This window comes from Piliocolobus tephrosceles, chromosome 3 (genome assembly GCF_002776525.5).
Source record: "Piliocolobus tephrosceles isolate RC106 chromosome 3, ASM277652v3, whole genome shotgun sequence".
Classification (NCBI taxonomy): domain Eukaryota; kingdom Metazoa; phylum Chordata; class Mammalia; order Primates; family Cercopithecidae; genus Piliocolobus; species Piliocolobus tephrosceles.
In genome coordinates this window covers 68,247,056-68,266,027 of record NC_045436.1, presented here as the reverse complement: position 1 = coordinate 68,266,027, position 18,972 = coordinate 68,247,056, and the positions used below count along the sequence as shown (strand labels likewise).

The window sequence follows — 18,972 nt, the reverse complement described above, 5'->3', positions numbered from 1 at the left end:
CAGAACTCTTGTTTCTTCTACTAGTTAATAATTAGAGGAACATTCAGCTTTCCTCCATTTTGAAGGTTTACTCAGTTATAAATCATGCTGAAATTCAAATTCCTGTCAAGAGCATACATTACTGAAATTGAAGACCATATGTGTCTCTCTGTGTGTAAGATTATTTATGCCTAAACAACTGAGACTTACTAGATATAGTCCTGAAAAAAAGGTTGTATTTACTTACTTCCCCAACCGAGGACTGAGTTCTTTTAAATCTTCCAATGATGGCTTTTGGTCCAGAAGTTTTTTATACAGAGCCAGTGGGAAAGGAAGGTTAGCAACATTTAAATTGAATAAGGAGAGTCCACACAGCATTCCAAAGAGGAAATATCTTTTTTTCTCAAGTTTAGGCTAGAAAAGAAGAAAAAATCCCTAAGGCATTATAAATAATTAGTAATACAAAGGGATAATTAGATTAGTAAAAAAAAAATATGGTTCCCTTTTCTTAAAGTCAAAAATTAAAAACAAAATGGGCTTCAGGAAAATAAAAATGTGAAGTTCTTCTACAGATTATAACACAACTTAAATTTCTTCCATAATTTTGAATACAAATTGACAGTTCAGAACATTAAATAAATGAATTTGTTGTTACTAACAGCATATCTGGAATGTGAAAAAATATGCTCAGACAGCTTTATATAATAAGGTTTTCACAATTTAATTTTATAGTCTTTCCCTTCAGACTCATGTAGAATAATGACGCTGAGAAAGGAAGGGTGCACTTTATACATTTATTGGTCACCAGGCATATTAGATGAGCCTCGCATGAGTGGCAGCCCCTTCGGCAATGCAGCCCCACAACTTGGGTGTGCTTAAAGGGATGAGCATATGGGTCAGGGAAGGTGACTGATGCTGGGGACCAAGAAGGCAGGTGGAAGAAAGAAGGGGAAGAAGGAAAGAGGCCTGGTGAAGTTGGCATGTCTTGTCTGCACTTTGTAGTCCTGGGTGAGAGGAAACACTGGCTCCATCTACCCAGGCTATCATCGCAGCACAGTAGATCAACAGCCTGAAAATTTTAGGATTCAATTCCAATGCCAACCTTACTATTAGTGGGTGCATGACTTTGGGCCACTCACATAATATTGTGTGGTGCAGTCTAGTTGCCATATTTATTTATTTGAGCAATTGTGAGAATAAATTCTAAAATTACATTTAAATTTTGAAAGTAAGTTCTAAGTACAAGTAATCGGCAAAGGGGCCCCCCGAAACCTTATCAGTCTTCTTTCCCATACTTTGTATTATGTCCCTTTGTTATAGTTTATTTCATCTCTTCACTGAGCCATATACAAATCAGGGTTTTTTTTTTGTCTCTGTTTTTTATCCAGCAGTACAGCATAATGCTTAAGAGTAAGAGCTCTGGAGTCAAACAATCCTGAACTCATATCCTGGCTCGATCACTTACTAGTTTTCTGTCCTTGGCTGATTTATGTAATCTCTCTAAGCCTCAGTTTCTTCATCTGTACCTCATAAGATTGGCGTAAGGTTTATTTTCCTCCTCTCTGTCCCCAACTTTTGTCTCTTTGGTTCATTTCATCCCATTCCTTCACCTTCGACCTCAGGCCTTCGCCTCTCCATTATACTTTCAAATGCAATTACTTCAGTCCCCTCTTGATTTCTTTCTCTCCTAACCAAGAACCCCTTAAGTTTGTATAGTGCCCTAAAGCTTTCATGGTACTTTCAGATACCTTATTTTGTTTTGTTTTCACAACAGCCTTGCAAAGCAGGCAGAGCAGAAATTATGATGTCCGTTTTCTAGGTGAGGAAACAGAAATCTCAGAGAGGCTAAATGACACACCCACCATCATTGAAGATTAGAACTCTAGGCTTCTGATCCCACATCAGTGCTTCCTTCCCCATCCTGTCATGCTTCTCAAAAACTATTACATATTAAGTCAGCAATCTATAATTTACAGCCAATTGGTAAAATTTCTGGTGTGTTGATCCTATTGCTATAACTACATCTGTAGAGTTTCAGGAGGAAAGGGATTGTGTCATGTAATAATTTGAATATCCCACAATATTTAATACAATGTAGGAACCTCAAGAAACATGAAATAAATGCTTGCTGATTGACCAATAAAAAATTGTACCATTGGCACACCTCAGCCATTCCTATATTTTAGAGGGTCCATTTGTTCTCAAAAAGATACAAAATACCTTTCAGTATTTTCTCACATGTATTCATCTTTCTCCTCCTACTGCCGGTCCTTTCTGCCATTTGGAAGAACAATTTGTAAGTTTATGGGAAAGAGGACTAATAAATATGCCTTAGTCCATTTTCTGTTGCTTATAACAGAATATCTGAAACTGGGTAATTTATAAAGAAAAGGAATGTATTTCTTAGAGTTCTGGAGGCTGAGAAGTCTAAGACTGAGTGGTTGTATCTGGTGATCGCCTTCTTGCTGATGAGAACTCTGCAGAGTCCTGAGGCTGCACAGAGCATCACATGGGGAGGGGGCTGAGTGTGCTAGCTCAGGTCTCTCTTCCCCTCCTTACAAAGCCACCAGTTCTACTCCTCCACTCCCATGATAACCCATTAATCCATTAACTCGTTAATTCATGAGTGGATTAATCTATTCATGAAGGCAGAACTCTCATGACCCAAGTGCCTCTAAAAGACCCCTTTTCAAGACTACCACATTGGGGATTAAGTTTTAACATGAATTTCAGGGGGTGGGGGCATTCAAACCATAACACAATAGAAGCTCAACATGTGATTCTTTTTAGAATTGTAATCTGAAAATCCAAAATCTGAAATGCTCTAAAATCAGAAACTTTGAGTGCCAACATGATGCCATAAGTGGGAAATTCCACTCTTAAGTATTTAATACAAACTTTGTTTCATGCACAAAATTATTTAAAATAGTGAAATTACAATTTCATACACAGATTAAATGATCTGTGTTACTAATACAGAAATGAAGACAAATTTTTTTGTTACTTTTTTTTTTTTTTTTTTTGAGATAGAGTCACTCTGTCACCCAGGCTGGAGGGCAGTGGCGCGATCGTGGCTCACTGCAACCTCCACCTCCTGGGTTCAAGCGATTCTCCTCCTCAGCCTCCCCAGTAGCTGGGACTACAGGTTCATGCCACCACACCCGACTAATTTTTTGTATTTTTAGTAGAGATAGGGTTTCACTGTGTTATCCAGGATGGTCTCGATTTCCTGACCTGGTGATCTGCCTGCCTCGATTTTTTTGTTACTTTAAGAAAGAAATGTTTATACTTTAAAGACCTTTATAAAATATAATAATCACAGACATGAATCATTATTTTTCTTTTTTCCTTTTTAAGCCCCTTTTATTTTGAAACAGAGTATCACTCTGTCACCCAGACTGGAGTGCTGTGGTGCAATCTCAGCTCACTGCAACCTCTGCCTCTCAGGTTCAAGCGATTCTCCTGCCTCAGCCTCCCAAATGGCTGGGATTACAGGCGTGCACCACCACACCTGGCTAATTTTTGTATTTTTAGTAGAGATAGTGTTTTGCCAGGTTGGTCAGGCTGGTCTCAAATTCCTGACCTCAAGTAATCCTCCCACCTTGGCCTCCCAAAGTGCTGGTATTACGGGCGTGAGCCACCACACCTGGCCATGAATCACCTGTTTTTGTTTTTCTTTTTTTTTTTTTTTTTGAGCTGGAGTCTCAAAAAAGGGATACCGAGATTCTGCTCAGTATCCCTTATGCGAAATGCTTGGGACAAGTAGTGTTTCAGATCTCAGAGTTTTTCAGATTTGGAACATTTGCATAAACACAATGAGATATCTTGGGGATAGGACCCAAGTCTAAACACAAAATTCATTTATATTAATAGTTCATGTACACCTTATACACATAGCCTGAAGTTAATTTCAAACAATATTTTAAATAATTTTGTGCATGAAACAAAGTTTGCATTAAATACTTATGAGTGGAATTTCCCACTTGTGGCATCACGTTGGCACTCAAAAAGTTTTTGATTTTAGAGCAGTTCAGACTGTGGATTTTCAGATTACAGGATGCTCAGCCTGTACTACAATTTGTTTACCTGCTGTCCTACTGATGGATATGTAGGTTGTTTCCTAAATTTTGAGAAGCAGTAATCTCAAGTGTTTTAAATTAGGACAGAAATGACTGATAGAATCCTAGAGATAATTTTTCATTCTTAAAAGGTGATTCAGCTGGGCATGGTGGCTCACGCCTGTAATCCCAACACTTTGGGAGGCCGAGGCAGGTGGATCACTTGAGGTCAGGAGTTTGAGACCAGCCTGGCTAACATGGCAAAACCCCGTCTCTACTAAAAATACCAAAATTAGCCTGGTATGACATACGCCTGTAGTCCCAGCTACCCAAGCAATCCTTCCACCTCAGCGTCTCAAAATCCTGGAATTACAGGTGTGAACCACCAGGCTGAGCCAAGCTAGACACCTTAAATATGTGCAGTTTATTATATCTCAAGTATAATTTATTAAAAATGTAATGTGCATGTGAATCACCCAAGGATCTTATAAAATACATGCTCTGATTCAGTAGGTGTAGAGTAGGGCCTCAGATTCTGCTTTTCTAACAGCTTCCCAAGTGATGCCATAGCTGCTGCTCTGTGACCCATACGAGTACTATCAAAATATGAGTAGCAAAGCTCTATATGACCTACTTTTACACCACTATCTATGGTTTTAATGTTGCAGTATATGGGGTGCCTTTTCTGTTTTGGGGAGAAAAAACATAAGAAAAGAAATAAAAGACTTACCTTGGCAGGAAACCACATGCAGGAACCCATTTCAGGATACATGAACATTCCATATTCTGGCTTGGTCATCTCTTCAAACATACAGTGGAAGAACTCTGAACTAACCCCTCCAGACTCAGGATGAATTTCTTCAATAAATTCAACCTAAGGAAAGAGAACATAGTCCCAGATCCTGACTTAAAATACAGTGTTTTGAACTTTATGGAAGTTTTAAACCTCCATTCCTGCAGGCTCTAGAATTACTAGAATCACATAGCCCTTATCTCCTTGCAATCTGTCTTCCCTCAGTGTGCTGCTGAGCAGTGGAGGCCGTGAATCTATTTATTCTCAGATTGTTGTATGCATCCTTTACACTGCCACATGGACCAAGTGAAGGGGGACTCTAGCGAGAGTTAGCATTTACCAGTTGCATTGGCCAGTATCTCAAACCAAATTTTGATGTGCTTCAAACCCTTGGGCCCCGAAATTCCCTGATTATTCTATCTTGTTGTCCATCTCATCATTCAGACTTCACAGCCTTGGCTCCAGTCAATAGGTATTTCTTTTTTCATGTCTCTACTCTTATTTGGGCTTCTGCAAAACAGCCCTCCCGGTATGCCTGGGCATGAGAACTTTTCAGGAACCAGCAGAGCAGATTGCCGATAGCTCTCAAATGAGAAATCAGCATTAACCAGTCCCTCTTTTTATTTATTTATTTATTTATTTATTTATTTATTTATTTATTTTTTGAGATGGAGTCTCACTCTGCTGCCCAGGCTGGAGTGCAATGGCACGATCTCAGCTCACTGCAACCTCCGCCTCCCAGGTTCAAGCCATTCTCCTGCCTCAGCCTCCCAAGTAGCTGAGATTACAGGCACCCACCACTGCACCCAGCTAGTTTTTGTATTTTTAGTAGAGACGGGGTTTTGCCATGTTGAGCAGGCTGGTTTTGAACTCCTGACCTCAGGTGGTAATCCGCCCACCTCGGCCCCTCCAAAGTGCTGGGATTACAGGCGTGAGACACCATGCCTGGCCCCAGTCCCTCTTTTTAAAAGCTTTCTCTACCTTTGGACTTTATGGCTATGTACTATCTTGGTTTTCCCCCACGTCTCTAACTACTTTTCTACATCCTTTTTTTGGGTAATTTACTTTTATCTTTTAACGATAAGCACCACTCATTTTTGTTTCTTGGATTTTGGTTTTCTCTCTACTCTCTTTGCCTGGGAAATCTTGTCTACTGCCGCTTCAGTCAACAGACCATCATGTTTAAGGGCCTGCCCCACTTTCCCTTCTGAATATCCCAATAACAAATTAAGCCTACTTCTGATTTTCCTATTTCTGCTCATTTATACTAGCCTGTCCATGCCACAGTTAGGACTCACTCATGATGGGCCCTGACAACCTTGCCCTTGTTCAGAGTCTGTATTTTTATTTGATCTGGCTTGAAGTTTACTTTTTTTTACCCCTTGGTCATCTCCTATAAGGGGAATACTTTTCTACTGATTTCCTCACAGTTAAGATTTAAAGAAAAATAGATATGAAGGGAGACATATAACTAGAAAGCCTGGTTTATAAAGTAGTTTTTGTTTTCCATTGGAGTCACATGCTGGGAAAATCCCTTTTTATCTGAGTCTCACTTCCCAGGTTCCGATTTTTTCTCTAACAGCCCAACTCTTCCTCTCACGGCTGACATCAAGAAAATCCACTCTCTTCTGGACAGACTGCAGCTCTTACCTACAGAGCTAGTCATTATTCTATAGCCTCAAGAGGGCAAATAACCTGAGGTACCACACAATAAAAAACCCTATAAGCACCCACAAAGGATAAAAAGAAGGATGGCTAGAATTGAAACTCATATAGTGGAAGGTCTTAATTGATGAAACTAGAGCCAACATGTAGGAAAAATATCCCTTCCTCTAGCAGTTTGATTGCATTAGAATCCCAATTCTTCACCCCTCCGTGATCCATGTCTTCTGCATATGACTTTGCAGTTCCTCCCACTGAAGAGGCTGTGTGTATTTCCCTAGCCTTTGACTTAGGTTCAGCTTTATGACTGCTTTGACTAAAGCAATGTTTGGTCTTGCTATCTTGCACCTCTGGCACTATTGTGGGAAGAACGTGCTTGCTTGCCCCAGGAGGAGAATGAAAGACATAGGAAGCAGAGCTAAATTGCTCCAGCCAGGCCTAGGTCAGCCAATCCCTAGCCAACTCCCAGACATGTACACAATCTCAGACAAAATTTGCAAAGCCACCCAGATGAGTTCAGCCTAGCCCAGCAGGTCCTCCACTGAACTGCAGATCTGTAAAATAAATTATTGTCATTTTGAGCCATTAAGTTTTGGGATGTTTCATTATGCAGCATTTTTGTAGTCATCAGTAACTAATAGTTAACTCATAGCCCAGTGTGCAATTAAGCATCCCATTGCTATTCTCTGAAGGGTAAGAGGGGAATTCTGGAAACCAAAAGACTGATAACCATAGCTGCAAATGCAGGCTCTTTTAAGAGAGCATTTATTACATCATATGAATGCATCCCTCCCACAGAAGTAAAAATGTTCAATGAGACTTGTTACTGTACCACTAATACTTTGTGGAAGTCAGTGGCTTCAGCTTGACTTAATTGACGCAGAGCATCTTTAACCAGGCGACTTCGTCTGACTCTAAGTATAAATCTGGGTGATGGAGGAAATTCATCCTTTCTTTGCAGAATTGTTGCATGCCTAAGCATGTATGCTTTCTCTTCTGACATCTGGAAAAATAAATTTTTAAGTTGGCTTCTCCTTTTGCCTCATAGGAATCCCAGGGATTGTTTAATACTTCCAGTAAACATTTTGTGTAGTATATACTTAATCCTGCCATTGCTATAAACACTTACATTGTAATTATTTAAGAAAACGGACAACATATCTGCCTTATGGAAGATGAAGTGATTGTAGGACCAGAGAAACTATGGTTACCTAGGAATTGTGTACAGGAGATTAGTCAGCATGGATGAACACCTAAGTTATTAAAAGCTATCTCAGATTATTTATTATAGTAAACATCATCCTTAAAGGCCATACTGGTATTCAACATGCTGAGACATTCATCCACCATCAGTCTTAAGACACAGAGCATTAGCGTTTTAATCCTCAGTAATATAAAGGCAGTATCAGAGCTCAGAGATAATGTGAGCTGTAGGAAAAAGACAGAAGACAGACTTCCTCAGAGAAGATCCACTCTTCTTTCCAGTAACTATGATCCATCCATGGGAACTCTCTAAGAATATACCACAGGTGGCCTCATTTTTTATCTAACATTACTCCTGGTCACCCTGAATAGTACTTGTTTTTAGCTTTTATGATCACCCTAAGTACTTCTCTTTAGCTTTTCTGGATTCTCAACATTCTCTCACTACTTTAATCTCTGATCTTGTTTCTGTTGAACTTCTCTAGATTAGAAATCTAGTGTTGGACTTGCTATCCTTGCTTTGACCTTCAACACTCCTCAAGGGCTTCAGTTACATCACAAAGACAATAAATGAGTATTTAGAACTCAAACCAATGTAGCCCTTATAGGGCCTGTCCTGAAATTGTGACAGCAAGACCAGTGGATAATAGCTATCCTATCCCAGGTTCCTAGGCTGGGTGTGTTTGCCCACATTCACTCTCTACAAGAACCTCAGAGAAGTATGCACATGGCCCTGGGGTTGGGAAATCCCCGCCCTGAGTATCTGCCACCATTATATACTAAGAAATTTGTCTGTTATTACTAGATTCTTCTAGTTTTTCTTTAAGATTTTTTTTTAAGCACCAGATTTGTAGGGAAAAGGAACAAGTTCCATCTCTGTTTCTTTCTGGTTGGGTCATCACCTCCTGTGGCCCTGCAGGAGTCTGCAGGTCTGGAACATCCAGCAATACTGACTACTAAGCAACATGTTCCATGGGTCTGAGTTCCATGGGTCTGTGACCAGCAATGCCCTCCACTGACTACAGCAGGGAGAGGTGTCTGTACCTTCTTTTACATAACCAAGAGCTGGATGGGAAACCTGCCTCTTAGCTTAATTTCCAGCTTCTCTACTCCGGTTCTCTATATATTGGTTTTACCTTTTCACATGTACACATTTGAAATGGTGATCCAGTTTGGAGCTTGCAGTTTTGACTATATCCATTATCTCTCCTTTGGAGAGCAGGATTGTAAAGTCCGCTTTCCAGCTTCACTCATAACAACTAAAAGTAAGAGTTTTCTTGTCCTCAGACTTTCCTAGTCTTTCATAATGTGCAATCTGCCCGAGTCCATTTTCCACTCAACCCTCGACTACTCACTAGCAGAATAGACAAATGACCAAGAGAGAAACATGGCTATAGGAGAAAATACCATAAAAGGAAGGTCTTGTTTAAGGGAAACTGATGGGAAAGTTAGATTTCGAAAGGAAAGACAGTCTGTTTTCTCCCTTTACCAGGGATGTTAGGAAAATAAAAACAGACAGCTCAGAAATAAAAGAAGAGATGACCTGGTCAAATCTATTTGTAAACATGCTGGTAATAGACACTAATAATAGTAACTAGGCCGGGTGTGGTGGCTCACGCCTGTAATCTCAGCACTTTGGGAGACTGAGGTGGGCAGATCACCTGAGGTCAGGAGTTCGAGACCAGCCTGACCAACATGGTGAAACCCCATCTCTACTAAAAATACAAAAATTATCTGGGTGTGGTGGCAGGTGCCTGTAATCCCAGCTACTTGGAAGACTGAGGCAGCAGAATCACTTGAACCTGGGAGGTGAAGGTTACAGTGAGCAGAGATCGTACCATTGCAATCCAGCCTGGGCAACAGAGCTAGACTCCGTCTCAAGATGATGATAATAATAATAATAAGCCGGGTGCAGTGACTCACGCCTGTAATCCCAGCACTTTGGGAGACCAAGGCAGGCAGATCACTTGAGGTTGGGAGTTCGAGACCAACCTGACCAACATGGAGAAACCCCATCTCTACTAAAAATACAAAATCAGCCAGGCATGGTGGTGCATGCCTGTAATCCCACCTACTCGGGAGGCTGAGGTAGGAGAATTGCTTGAACCCGGGAGGCAGAGGTTGTGGTGAGCCAAGATTGCACCATCGTACTCCAGCCTGGGCAACAAGAGCAAAACTCTGTCTCAAAATAATAATAATAATAGTAACTAGAGGGACAGCCCTTACCTGTGGAATGCTACTAGCAGGATATACCTTGTCTGTCTAGGTTGCTTATTATAAATAAACCTGGAATTTATGGATTTATGGGACATGGCACATTGGAAAATATCATGTAAGCCATGTAATTAGTGGGGTATAAGAAGGGACTGAATAACTGAAATGGCTTCTCTTGTGCATGTTCTATCCCAGACTTCTTATGTTTCATCCAGATGCATCCTTTGAATTAGTAATAAAAGTCAATAATGGGTATAAGTTCTGATTCCTATGAGTCTTTAAAATATAAATATCATAGATAAATAAATATAAACTTTTCACAAGGAATGACCTAGAAAACAAGCCTCAGCAATAAGAAAAAAAGTTTGGACAATTTAGCATAATAAGGGGATGATATTATATATATTTAACTGAGAACTAAGGCTGATGGTGATAAAAGAAACCACATAATATGTAAATCTTATGTGGGACTAACACAACTACCTGAAAAGAAGCAGAAGGGTGAAAGTAAGTAGAAAACAAAATAAACTTATTGATTGACTCATAGACATTATTTAAGAATAAAAGAATATCAGTGGGAGCTTATAAATCAAGCTCCAAGAAGCTTAAGGAGATATTTTTAATCTAAAGATTAGCACTTAAGAACACAGTATTAAAATTGGGTAGAGGAAGAGAGAAAAGAGAGAAGAAAAGAACAGTTTACTGGATAGTGTCAGTGTTGTTCACGGCAGGAAAACAATAGATATTATATAAAGAAAGTGAGGACTAGAACATTAAATAACAATGAGAAATATAAATTAAAATCAAACTGAAATATCATGATTAACTCATCAAAATGAAAAAGATCACAAAGCTTGATAATACTCTGCATTGCTGAGAACAGCATGTGGAAGAGGCATTTGCAATCTCTGTAGAGGGTAATTTGGTAACATTTGATAATAAAGGGATAGGAATTAATTATTCTGCCTTCCTATGTGAATGGTCTTTAACCATTTTAGAGTAACCAAGTGCCCTGACTGATAAGGAAAAGCTCTTTTTTACCTAATTCCAGGAAATGACTTTGGAACGAATAAGATTAGAAGTATTGCCATACCACAAACCTTAATGAAAATAATGGATGAAATTATTAAATAAAAGGTTAATGGGAAACAATGAAAGAATCAAGTGGTGCCACTTGAACCACTCATGAATCTCACAGTGAACCCGAGTAAGACAACCAGAAATAATGCATTGAATTATGGGCAGCTGAAAAGACATTGGAACTGAAATTTGCTGTAAAATACTTCAGCAAAAACAGTAACAACAACAAAAGAAAAAAAGTGATAGATAAAAGTGTGGCAAAATGTTGACAATTGCTGAATCTTGGTGATGGGATTCATTATACCACTATCTCTTTTTTATATATGTTTGAAATTTTTCACACTAAAAAAGAGGACATACATACCCACATCTTTATACACGAATCAGCTTGCAATAATTTTATTTTGGATAGCGAATTAAAGATAAATGGAAAATCACTGAAAATAACAGGACTGGGGGTTTCTGCAGACATCTAAAAAATAAAGAGAGATAATAGTTTTGATAATTAAAAACAATTTTAAAAAACTTACTTCCTTTACCTTATCGCCTTTTTTTTGGAATCTGGTTTTTGTTGTTCTTTGTTTTTTTGAGACAGAGTCTTGCTCTGTCACCCAGGCTGGACTGCAGGGGCATAAATTTGGCTCACTAAAACCTCCTTCTCTGGGCTCAAGTGATCCTCCCACCTCAGCCTCTTGAGTAGCTGGGAGTACAGATACATGCTACCACGTATTTGTACTTTTTCAATAGAGACAGCGTTTCACCATGTTGCCCACGCTGCTCTCAAACTCCTGAGCTCAAGCAATCTGCTCACCTTGGCCTCCCAAAGTGCTGGGATTACAGGTGTGAGCCACTGCACCTGGCCTCAGAAATCTGTTTGTAAGAATCCAAATTACTTAGAAACAAAATTTCAAAAAGTGCAATTGTTTTATGATTAAAATATATTTAAGTTTTCAATGATCATCAAATTTAGCAAATTTATCATTGTAATCTTAAAAATTTCAAATCTTGATTTATCAAAGGAGTACCTTAACAGATACTACAGTAATGTGTCCTCCTTTAAAATATGAACATTTTCAGAAATAAAAATGTTATTCTTACCATGTGGTTATCCCGAAAGAGCTGTCTTCTTCTATCTGTATAAAAGTTTAATAAGTCGGAGAGTTCATTTATGTTGAAAGTATTTTCTGGTAGTCGACAGTTAGCTTTGTTTACCTTAAAGAGAATATGACCTGTGAATTTCATTTTCTATCAATAAGTGATTTAATCTATGATATATAGATATATATGTATGGCTGTCATACAGGTAAGAAGAGAGCTCTCTAAACTGAAAACATTTGTCAGTAATGAAGTAGAGTTCTATAAAGTTTCCATTTTCTGAGCTATAATTTCCTTAATTTTCACGAAGAAATGTCAAAGATAAGACGCTGACAGTGTGGATTAGTAAACTAATTTTTAGGGCATAGATTTACTGGAAACAGTTTCTAGATTTTGAGAATAAAAGCACCATAAAAATCCAAGGTACTTTTAACAAATTCAGCACTTCATTCATTAATTAATAAATACTAACTTGGCACACATTATTTTGTCAAGCATGGGACAAATCTTTACATTAAAATGTCCTGTCTTCAATGAATGTGGATCTATTCCCATAAAACTATATTTGCAAAAACAGGAGACTGCCCTTCGGTGTAGATTGACAACCTGTGGTCTAGTAGGTAAAAACAACAAGTTACCAGGCATTTAGGATACAGTTTCTGATTGGGGAAAGACTTAAGAGGTTCAAGAAGGCTTCCTAGAGGAAGCATCAATGATCTAAATATGCCTCCATCACACAAAATTAATACAAATGATAGAAGGTGGGAAATAAGAAATTTAAGAACATAAATTAAGGAAATAAAAAACAAATATACAGGAGCAAGATCAACAAATGAAAAGACTGCTTCTTTAAAAAAGAAAAAACAATTTCCCAGTAAGACTTTTCAAAAAAAAACAAACAAACAAACAAAAAACACCAGTATCAAGAATGAAAAATGGGGTGAAACTACAGATTGTGATGAGATTAAAAAGATAAAAATAGGACATTTGAAAACTTAGATAAAGAGACAAATCCTGGGAAATACCCAGCAATACAAGAAAAAAATAGAAAATCTCAATAATCCTGTGGCTGTTAAATAAATTAAACCCATAATTTAAAAAACTTTCGACAAAGAAATTTCCAGACCCAAAAAGGTTTATAGATTAGTTCTACTTATCATTTAAGGAAAATGCTAGGATTACAGAATCTTTTACATAAAATAGAAAAAGAATATTCCCCAAATAATTTCATGAGATTAGCATTACCTGGTCCAGAAACTTCACAGGGGCATTATGAGAAAGTAAAATAACAAACCAGTCTCACTCATAAATATAGATGCAAATATGATAAGCAAAATATCAGCAAATGGAATCTTTGAAATCTATAACACATTATGAGCAAGCTGTGTTACTTCAAGTAAATAAGGTTAAAACAATTGAAAACCCATCTGTGTATTTTGCCATCATATGCAGAAAAAACATTTAATAAAATTCAATATCCATCCATGATCTAAAAACAAAGCCCTCAGCAAACTAGAAATAGAATGAAGCTTCCTTAACCTTTTAAAAATGTATCTACAAAAATCCCACAGCAAAACATAAAACTGAACGTTAAGGTTTTCCCTTTGAGATCAGAATAAGATTATAAAACATTATACTGGATGTCCTAGTCAATGAAATGTAAAGAGAAATAAATAGGAACAAAACTGTTATTATTTCAAGTTACATGATTCTATACAGAGAAAATCCAAAGGAATCAAGAGATTAGTTTTAATAGGTAAATTTAACAAGATTGTTAAAAACAAGCTTAATGTATAAAAATTACTGCGTTTCTATACATCAATGACAAAGTTAAAAATTTAACTTTTAAGAGGAAAAAGTAAATGAATTTATCATCAAAATAAAAAACATTTGTGCATAAAGACACCATGGTGAAAGTGAAAAAACAACACATGGGAAAATATTAACAAATTGTGTATCTGATAAGGGACTTACAACTATATGTAAAGAACTCTTATGACTCAATAATAAAAAGACTAATAAACTAATTTAAAAATGGACAAAAGACCTCAATAAACATTTCTCAAAATAAGATACAGAAATGGGCAATAAGCATATGAAAAGCTCAACATCATTAGCCATCAAGGAGATACAAGTCAAAATCACAAGGAGATACCATTTCCCACTCACTAGAATGACTATAATCCAAATGACAGATAATAACAAGTGTTGGCAAGAATGTGGAAGAGTGGTCGGGTGCGGTGGCTTATGCCTGTAATCCTAGCACTTTGAAAGACTGAGGTGGGTGGATTACTTGAGGTAGGGAGTTCGGGACCAGTCTGGCCAACATGGTAAAACCCTGTCTCTACAAAAATACAAAAATTAGCGGGGCATGGGGTGTACATGTACACCTGTAATGCCAGCTACATGGGAGGCTAAGGAAGGAGAATCGCTTGAACCTGGGAGGTGGAGGTGGCAGTGAGCCAAGATCGTGCCACTGCATTCCAGCCTGGGCAACAGAGCAAGAATCTGTCTCCAAAAAAAAAAAAAAAAAAAAAAAAAAAAGAATGTGGAGAAACTAGAACTGTCATACATTGCTGGTGCAGCTGCTTTGGAAAACAGTCTGCTGGTTCCTCACAAGATTAAACTGGAGTTGCCATATGACCCAGCAATCCCACTCTTGGGTATATACAGGAAATGAAAACATATGTCTACACAAAAATTTGTACAGACATTTAAATAGTGACATTATTCATAATAGCCAAAGAGGGGAAATAACCCAAATACCCATCAATTGAGGAAGGGATATATAAAATGTGGTATTTCATGCAATGCATTATATTATTCATCAATAAAAAAGAATGAAGTATTCATACATACTCCAACATAGATGAACCTCGAAAACATTATGCTAAGTGAAAAAAGCTAGTTGCAATAGACTACATAATGTGTGATTCCATTTACATAAAATGTCCAGAATAGGCAAATCTGTAGAGACAGAAAGTAGATTAGTGATTGCCTAGGGCTGGGGTGAGAGTAAGGGGATGGGAGTTGAAGGGGAATGGGGAGTGACTACTAATGGTATAGGGCTTCATTTTGGGTGATAAAAATGTTGTAAAGTTGATTGTGGTAAAGGTTATACAACTCCATGAATATACTAAAAAATATTACATTGCACATTTTATTTATTTATTTATTTTTATTTTTAAAAAAATAGAGACAAGGTCTCACTATGTTGCCCAGGCCGGTCTTGAACTGCGTAGCTCAAGCAATCTTTCCACCCCAGCTTCCTAAAGTGCTGGGATTACAGGCATGACATTGTATATTTTAAATGGGAGAATTATATCTCAATAAATCTGTTTTAAAAAGATACATAATCACATAAAATATCAAGTACTCATGATATATCTAATAAAAGACCACAAGGCTTCTACATAGAACACCATAACATATTTTTGTAAGAAACTGAAGAAGAACGAAATCGAGAGCTATATCATGATCAGTCTTAGAAGACTCAATAATGTAAAGTTGTCATTCTGTCTCCAATCACTACCAGGTCAAAGACACAATCAAATGGAATTTGTAGAATTGGAACAAAAAGGTAATTGTAAAGTTAATATTTAAGTTCAACAATAATACTGAAGGAGAAGATAAAAGTTGAAACTTACTCTATCACATATCAATATTTATTATAAAGATACAGAAACTTGTACGGTGTTGTACAGGTACAAGGATAGATTAACAGCCAAATGAATACTTGATTTTCAATACAAGGAGTACTAAAAAGCACCAGGGAAAGAGGTGTATTTTATTAAGAAGTAAATTTAACCTAGAAGGAAAACAAAAGTTAGTGTAAGAAACAGTGCCCTAGTCTGACACCCTATATATAGTAAGAGAGAATGAAACCAAAAAAGAAAAATGCCGAGAGAGAGACAGATAGAGAGAGAGAGAGGAGATGGGAGAGGGGAGAGGGGAAAGGGGAGGAGAGGGGAGGGTGAGGGAGAGGCAGAGGCAGAGGCAGAGGCAGAGGCAGAGGGAGAGGGAGAGGGGAAGAGAGAGGTCCTAGGATGTACATCTGAAGTTAGCATGACCTAATATTATGCTTTCTCTATCACATTAGTAAAACGAATATCGTCTTCCAATTGTCCACAAAACTAGAGACCATTCCAGAACCAAGACCAAATATTATGTTTATTAATTGCAGCTTAAGACAGTAAATTACAGTGTAATGGTCTTAATTACTAATTCATTATTAATTAGTTTAATAGCTTTTCTTCCTAGGTACAAGAACACCAAAGCATAAATTCTTCCAGTATCAGCAATGACATCACTTAAGAGTCTCTCAGAATCTTAGGCACCACCCCAGGCCTACTGGATCAGAATCTGAATTTTTTAACAAGCTCTCAGGTATATTAATGCATATTAAAGTTTGAGAAGTGCTGCCCTAGCTGCCTTAGACATTAGTGCTCATTACTCTGATCTACATCTCCGGAATTTAAGAGATCTTCTGTGAATCACTGATCACTGTGGGAATTCAGATACTCATCTGTAACACGCTTATGTCCATCTTTAGATCTAGTCAAGAGTCCGATTTCTATTTATTGGGACTACCACCCAAAGCAGAATGAGGATGATGTAACCAAGCCCAGTGACTTCTAGATACCACTGACTCTAGGTAACTCTACTAAAACAGACTTTGCATTCTTGGTGACCCTGATGTTGACATGGCCATAGAGAATGTGGACACCAAATCCTAATGGCCTCATTTGATATTTCTACAGTAGGATTTAGCAAATATTCTGATATAGACAGACTGAGTTGATATAACAGTATCCATTGGGCCCTTTCTTTGTTCTGGCCATAGTCCTTGGTGAACTTTTCTTCCTTTCTATTTAATTTTTACTAAGTTACAAATAAAACATATATGTTTCATTTATAAATCACATATTTGGGCTGGGCATGGTGGCTCACGTAGGTGGATCACTTGAGGTCAGGAGTTCGAGACAAGCCTGGCCAACATGGTGAAATCCTGTCTCTATTAAAAATACGAAAATTAGCTGAGTGTGGTGGCAGGTGCCTGTAATCCCAGCTATTCGGGAGGCTGAGGCAGGTGAATCTCTTGAACCCAGGAGGGAGAGGTTGCAGCGAGCCAAGGTCACACCACTGTACTCCAACCTGGGCAACAGAGCTAGACTCTGTCTCAAAGAAAAAAAAAAAAATCACACATGTGTAGTGTGATAAGTCCCCCACCAAGTTACTTAAGGGTGTGTATCCAGTGCTGTAACCCTGAGTGCCAGGCAATGAGCCAAGGCCATGGTGCCCAGCTGAGGAGCAGGTGTCCCTGAGAACCCAAACATCCTGGAGAGTATCTGAGAACCTGCCAAGATAAACAGTCTCATGGTTCAAACACTGTAGCTCTTTGAGCCAGAAAATTCACTTGAAAGCAGTTTAGAGATGGGAGGCAGCACAGATCTCTAGAGCTGTCCTGTTGCCATCCAGGAGTCCAGGAGTACCCTGTGTGTAAGTCCTAATAGATACATCTACTCATTAAGCTGGGTTTGTCCTAGTCATTTTTTGGTCTTTTGGCTCACTCCTAGTTTCAGGGAGGGTTTTTCTATGTGATTCTGGGGTTTTTTTTTTTTTTCTTTGAGACAGAGTCTAGCTCTGTCTCTTAGTCAACATACATTGACTAAGTGCATAAAGCTTAAATGTGCAACTTGGTGAGCTTTTATACACATACTCACTTGGGTAAGTACTGTCCAGGTGAAGACATGGAACATTTCTAGCAGGTCCCAGGATGCTCCCCTATGCTCCTTCCAAGCCAGTTGCCCTTCCCAAGAGGTAACACCATTCTGCTTTCTGTCATTATAGATTAGCTGTGCTTGTTCTTAAAAGTCTTATAAAAGAAGACAGTGTAATTTTTGGTGTGTTTTTTGTTCATCACTGTGTTGATGAGATTCATCCATGTTGTTGTATGTTGTTACATGTAGCAGTATCTTCAGTGTACTTTACTTTTGTTTTAAGAAATGTGGTTTTGCTCTGTCACCCAGGCTGGGGTACAGTGGCACAGTCATAGTTCATTGCAGCCTCAAATTCCTGGGCTCAAGCCATCCTCCCACCTCAGTTTCCAGAGTAGCTAGAATTACAAGTGCAGTGTACTTTTTCTTAATGAAAGAAGTCCATTACAAAACATCTTAAGTCCTCCTAAAGTTTCTCAACTTTTAAATCCCTAATTGTTTTATGCCAAACATTTCCCTTTTCTACATTCCTTTAAAAAACATTTGACTCCTCATAATTTTTATTTGACTTCTTAGAAGTCCAGTTGGTTGAGACTTAAGGGATTTTGATTAAATAAAACAGTACATACATTCCTTTAGAATAACCCTTACCTTATGCAGTTCTTTCAACATTCCTAAAAGAGCTTTAACATTACAGTGATCCTGTTCGGTTTCAGTCCAATGAAGTAGCTGAGAGATGATGGCTGCTTTAAGCATCTGGATCAGTGGGTTCAGAGAAGATTCTTGCAAAAATGCCCAACACTTCTCTGGGGGTGTAAAATTAGCCATTATAAATATGTTTTTCCTACTACCCCCCAAATCCCTGTTTCTAGTGGGTTCTTTAATATTGTAATATAATGTAAAATAATATTTTACATTTCTGATGGCATAATTTATAAATATTTTTAAAGTATATCCTGCACAACAGTTACTGCTCACAGATGTGGAAATTTTTTCCCTTATTAAGTATTATTAGAATGTAAAAAAGCTCAAATTCAAGATTTGAAGAAACTGGTTAATGGCTCACATTTATACTTAATTGATTGACTTCACGATTTTCAAACTGACAATTGTATAGGGTATCGGTAAAGTCTGAAAACATACATAGGTGAATACACAAACACAATGGCAT

General features: G+C 38.0%; 1 protein-coding gene across 1 annotated transcript in view; it reads right to left on the bottom strand.

The window, feature by feature from the left end:
• The window catches only part of HERC6 (HECT and RLD domain containing E3 ubiquitin protein ligase family member 6), a 61,070-nt gene that overhangs the window by 7,023 nt on the left and 35,075 nt on the right, over positions 1-18,972 (bottom strand). Inside the window, exons 12-17 of the mRNA XM_026448058.2 lie at positions 18,453-18,607; positions 12,088-12,201; positions 11,354-11,461; positions 7,325-7,495; positions 4,768-4,911; positions 227-393 (exon numbers count right to left, since the gene is read on the bottom strand). Of these exons, the coding sequence (XP_026303843.1) occupies positions 227-393; positions 4,768-4,911; positions 7,325-7,495; positions 11,354-11,461; positions 12,088-12,201; positions 18,453-18,607 (859 nt within the window). The remainder of the gene's footprint in view (positions 1-226; positions 394-4,767; positions 4,912-7,324; positions 7,496-11,353; positions 11,462-12,087; positions 12,202-18,452; positions 18,608-18,972) is intronic.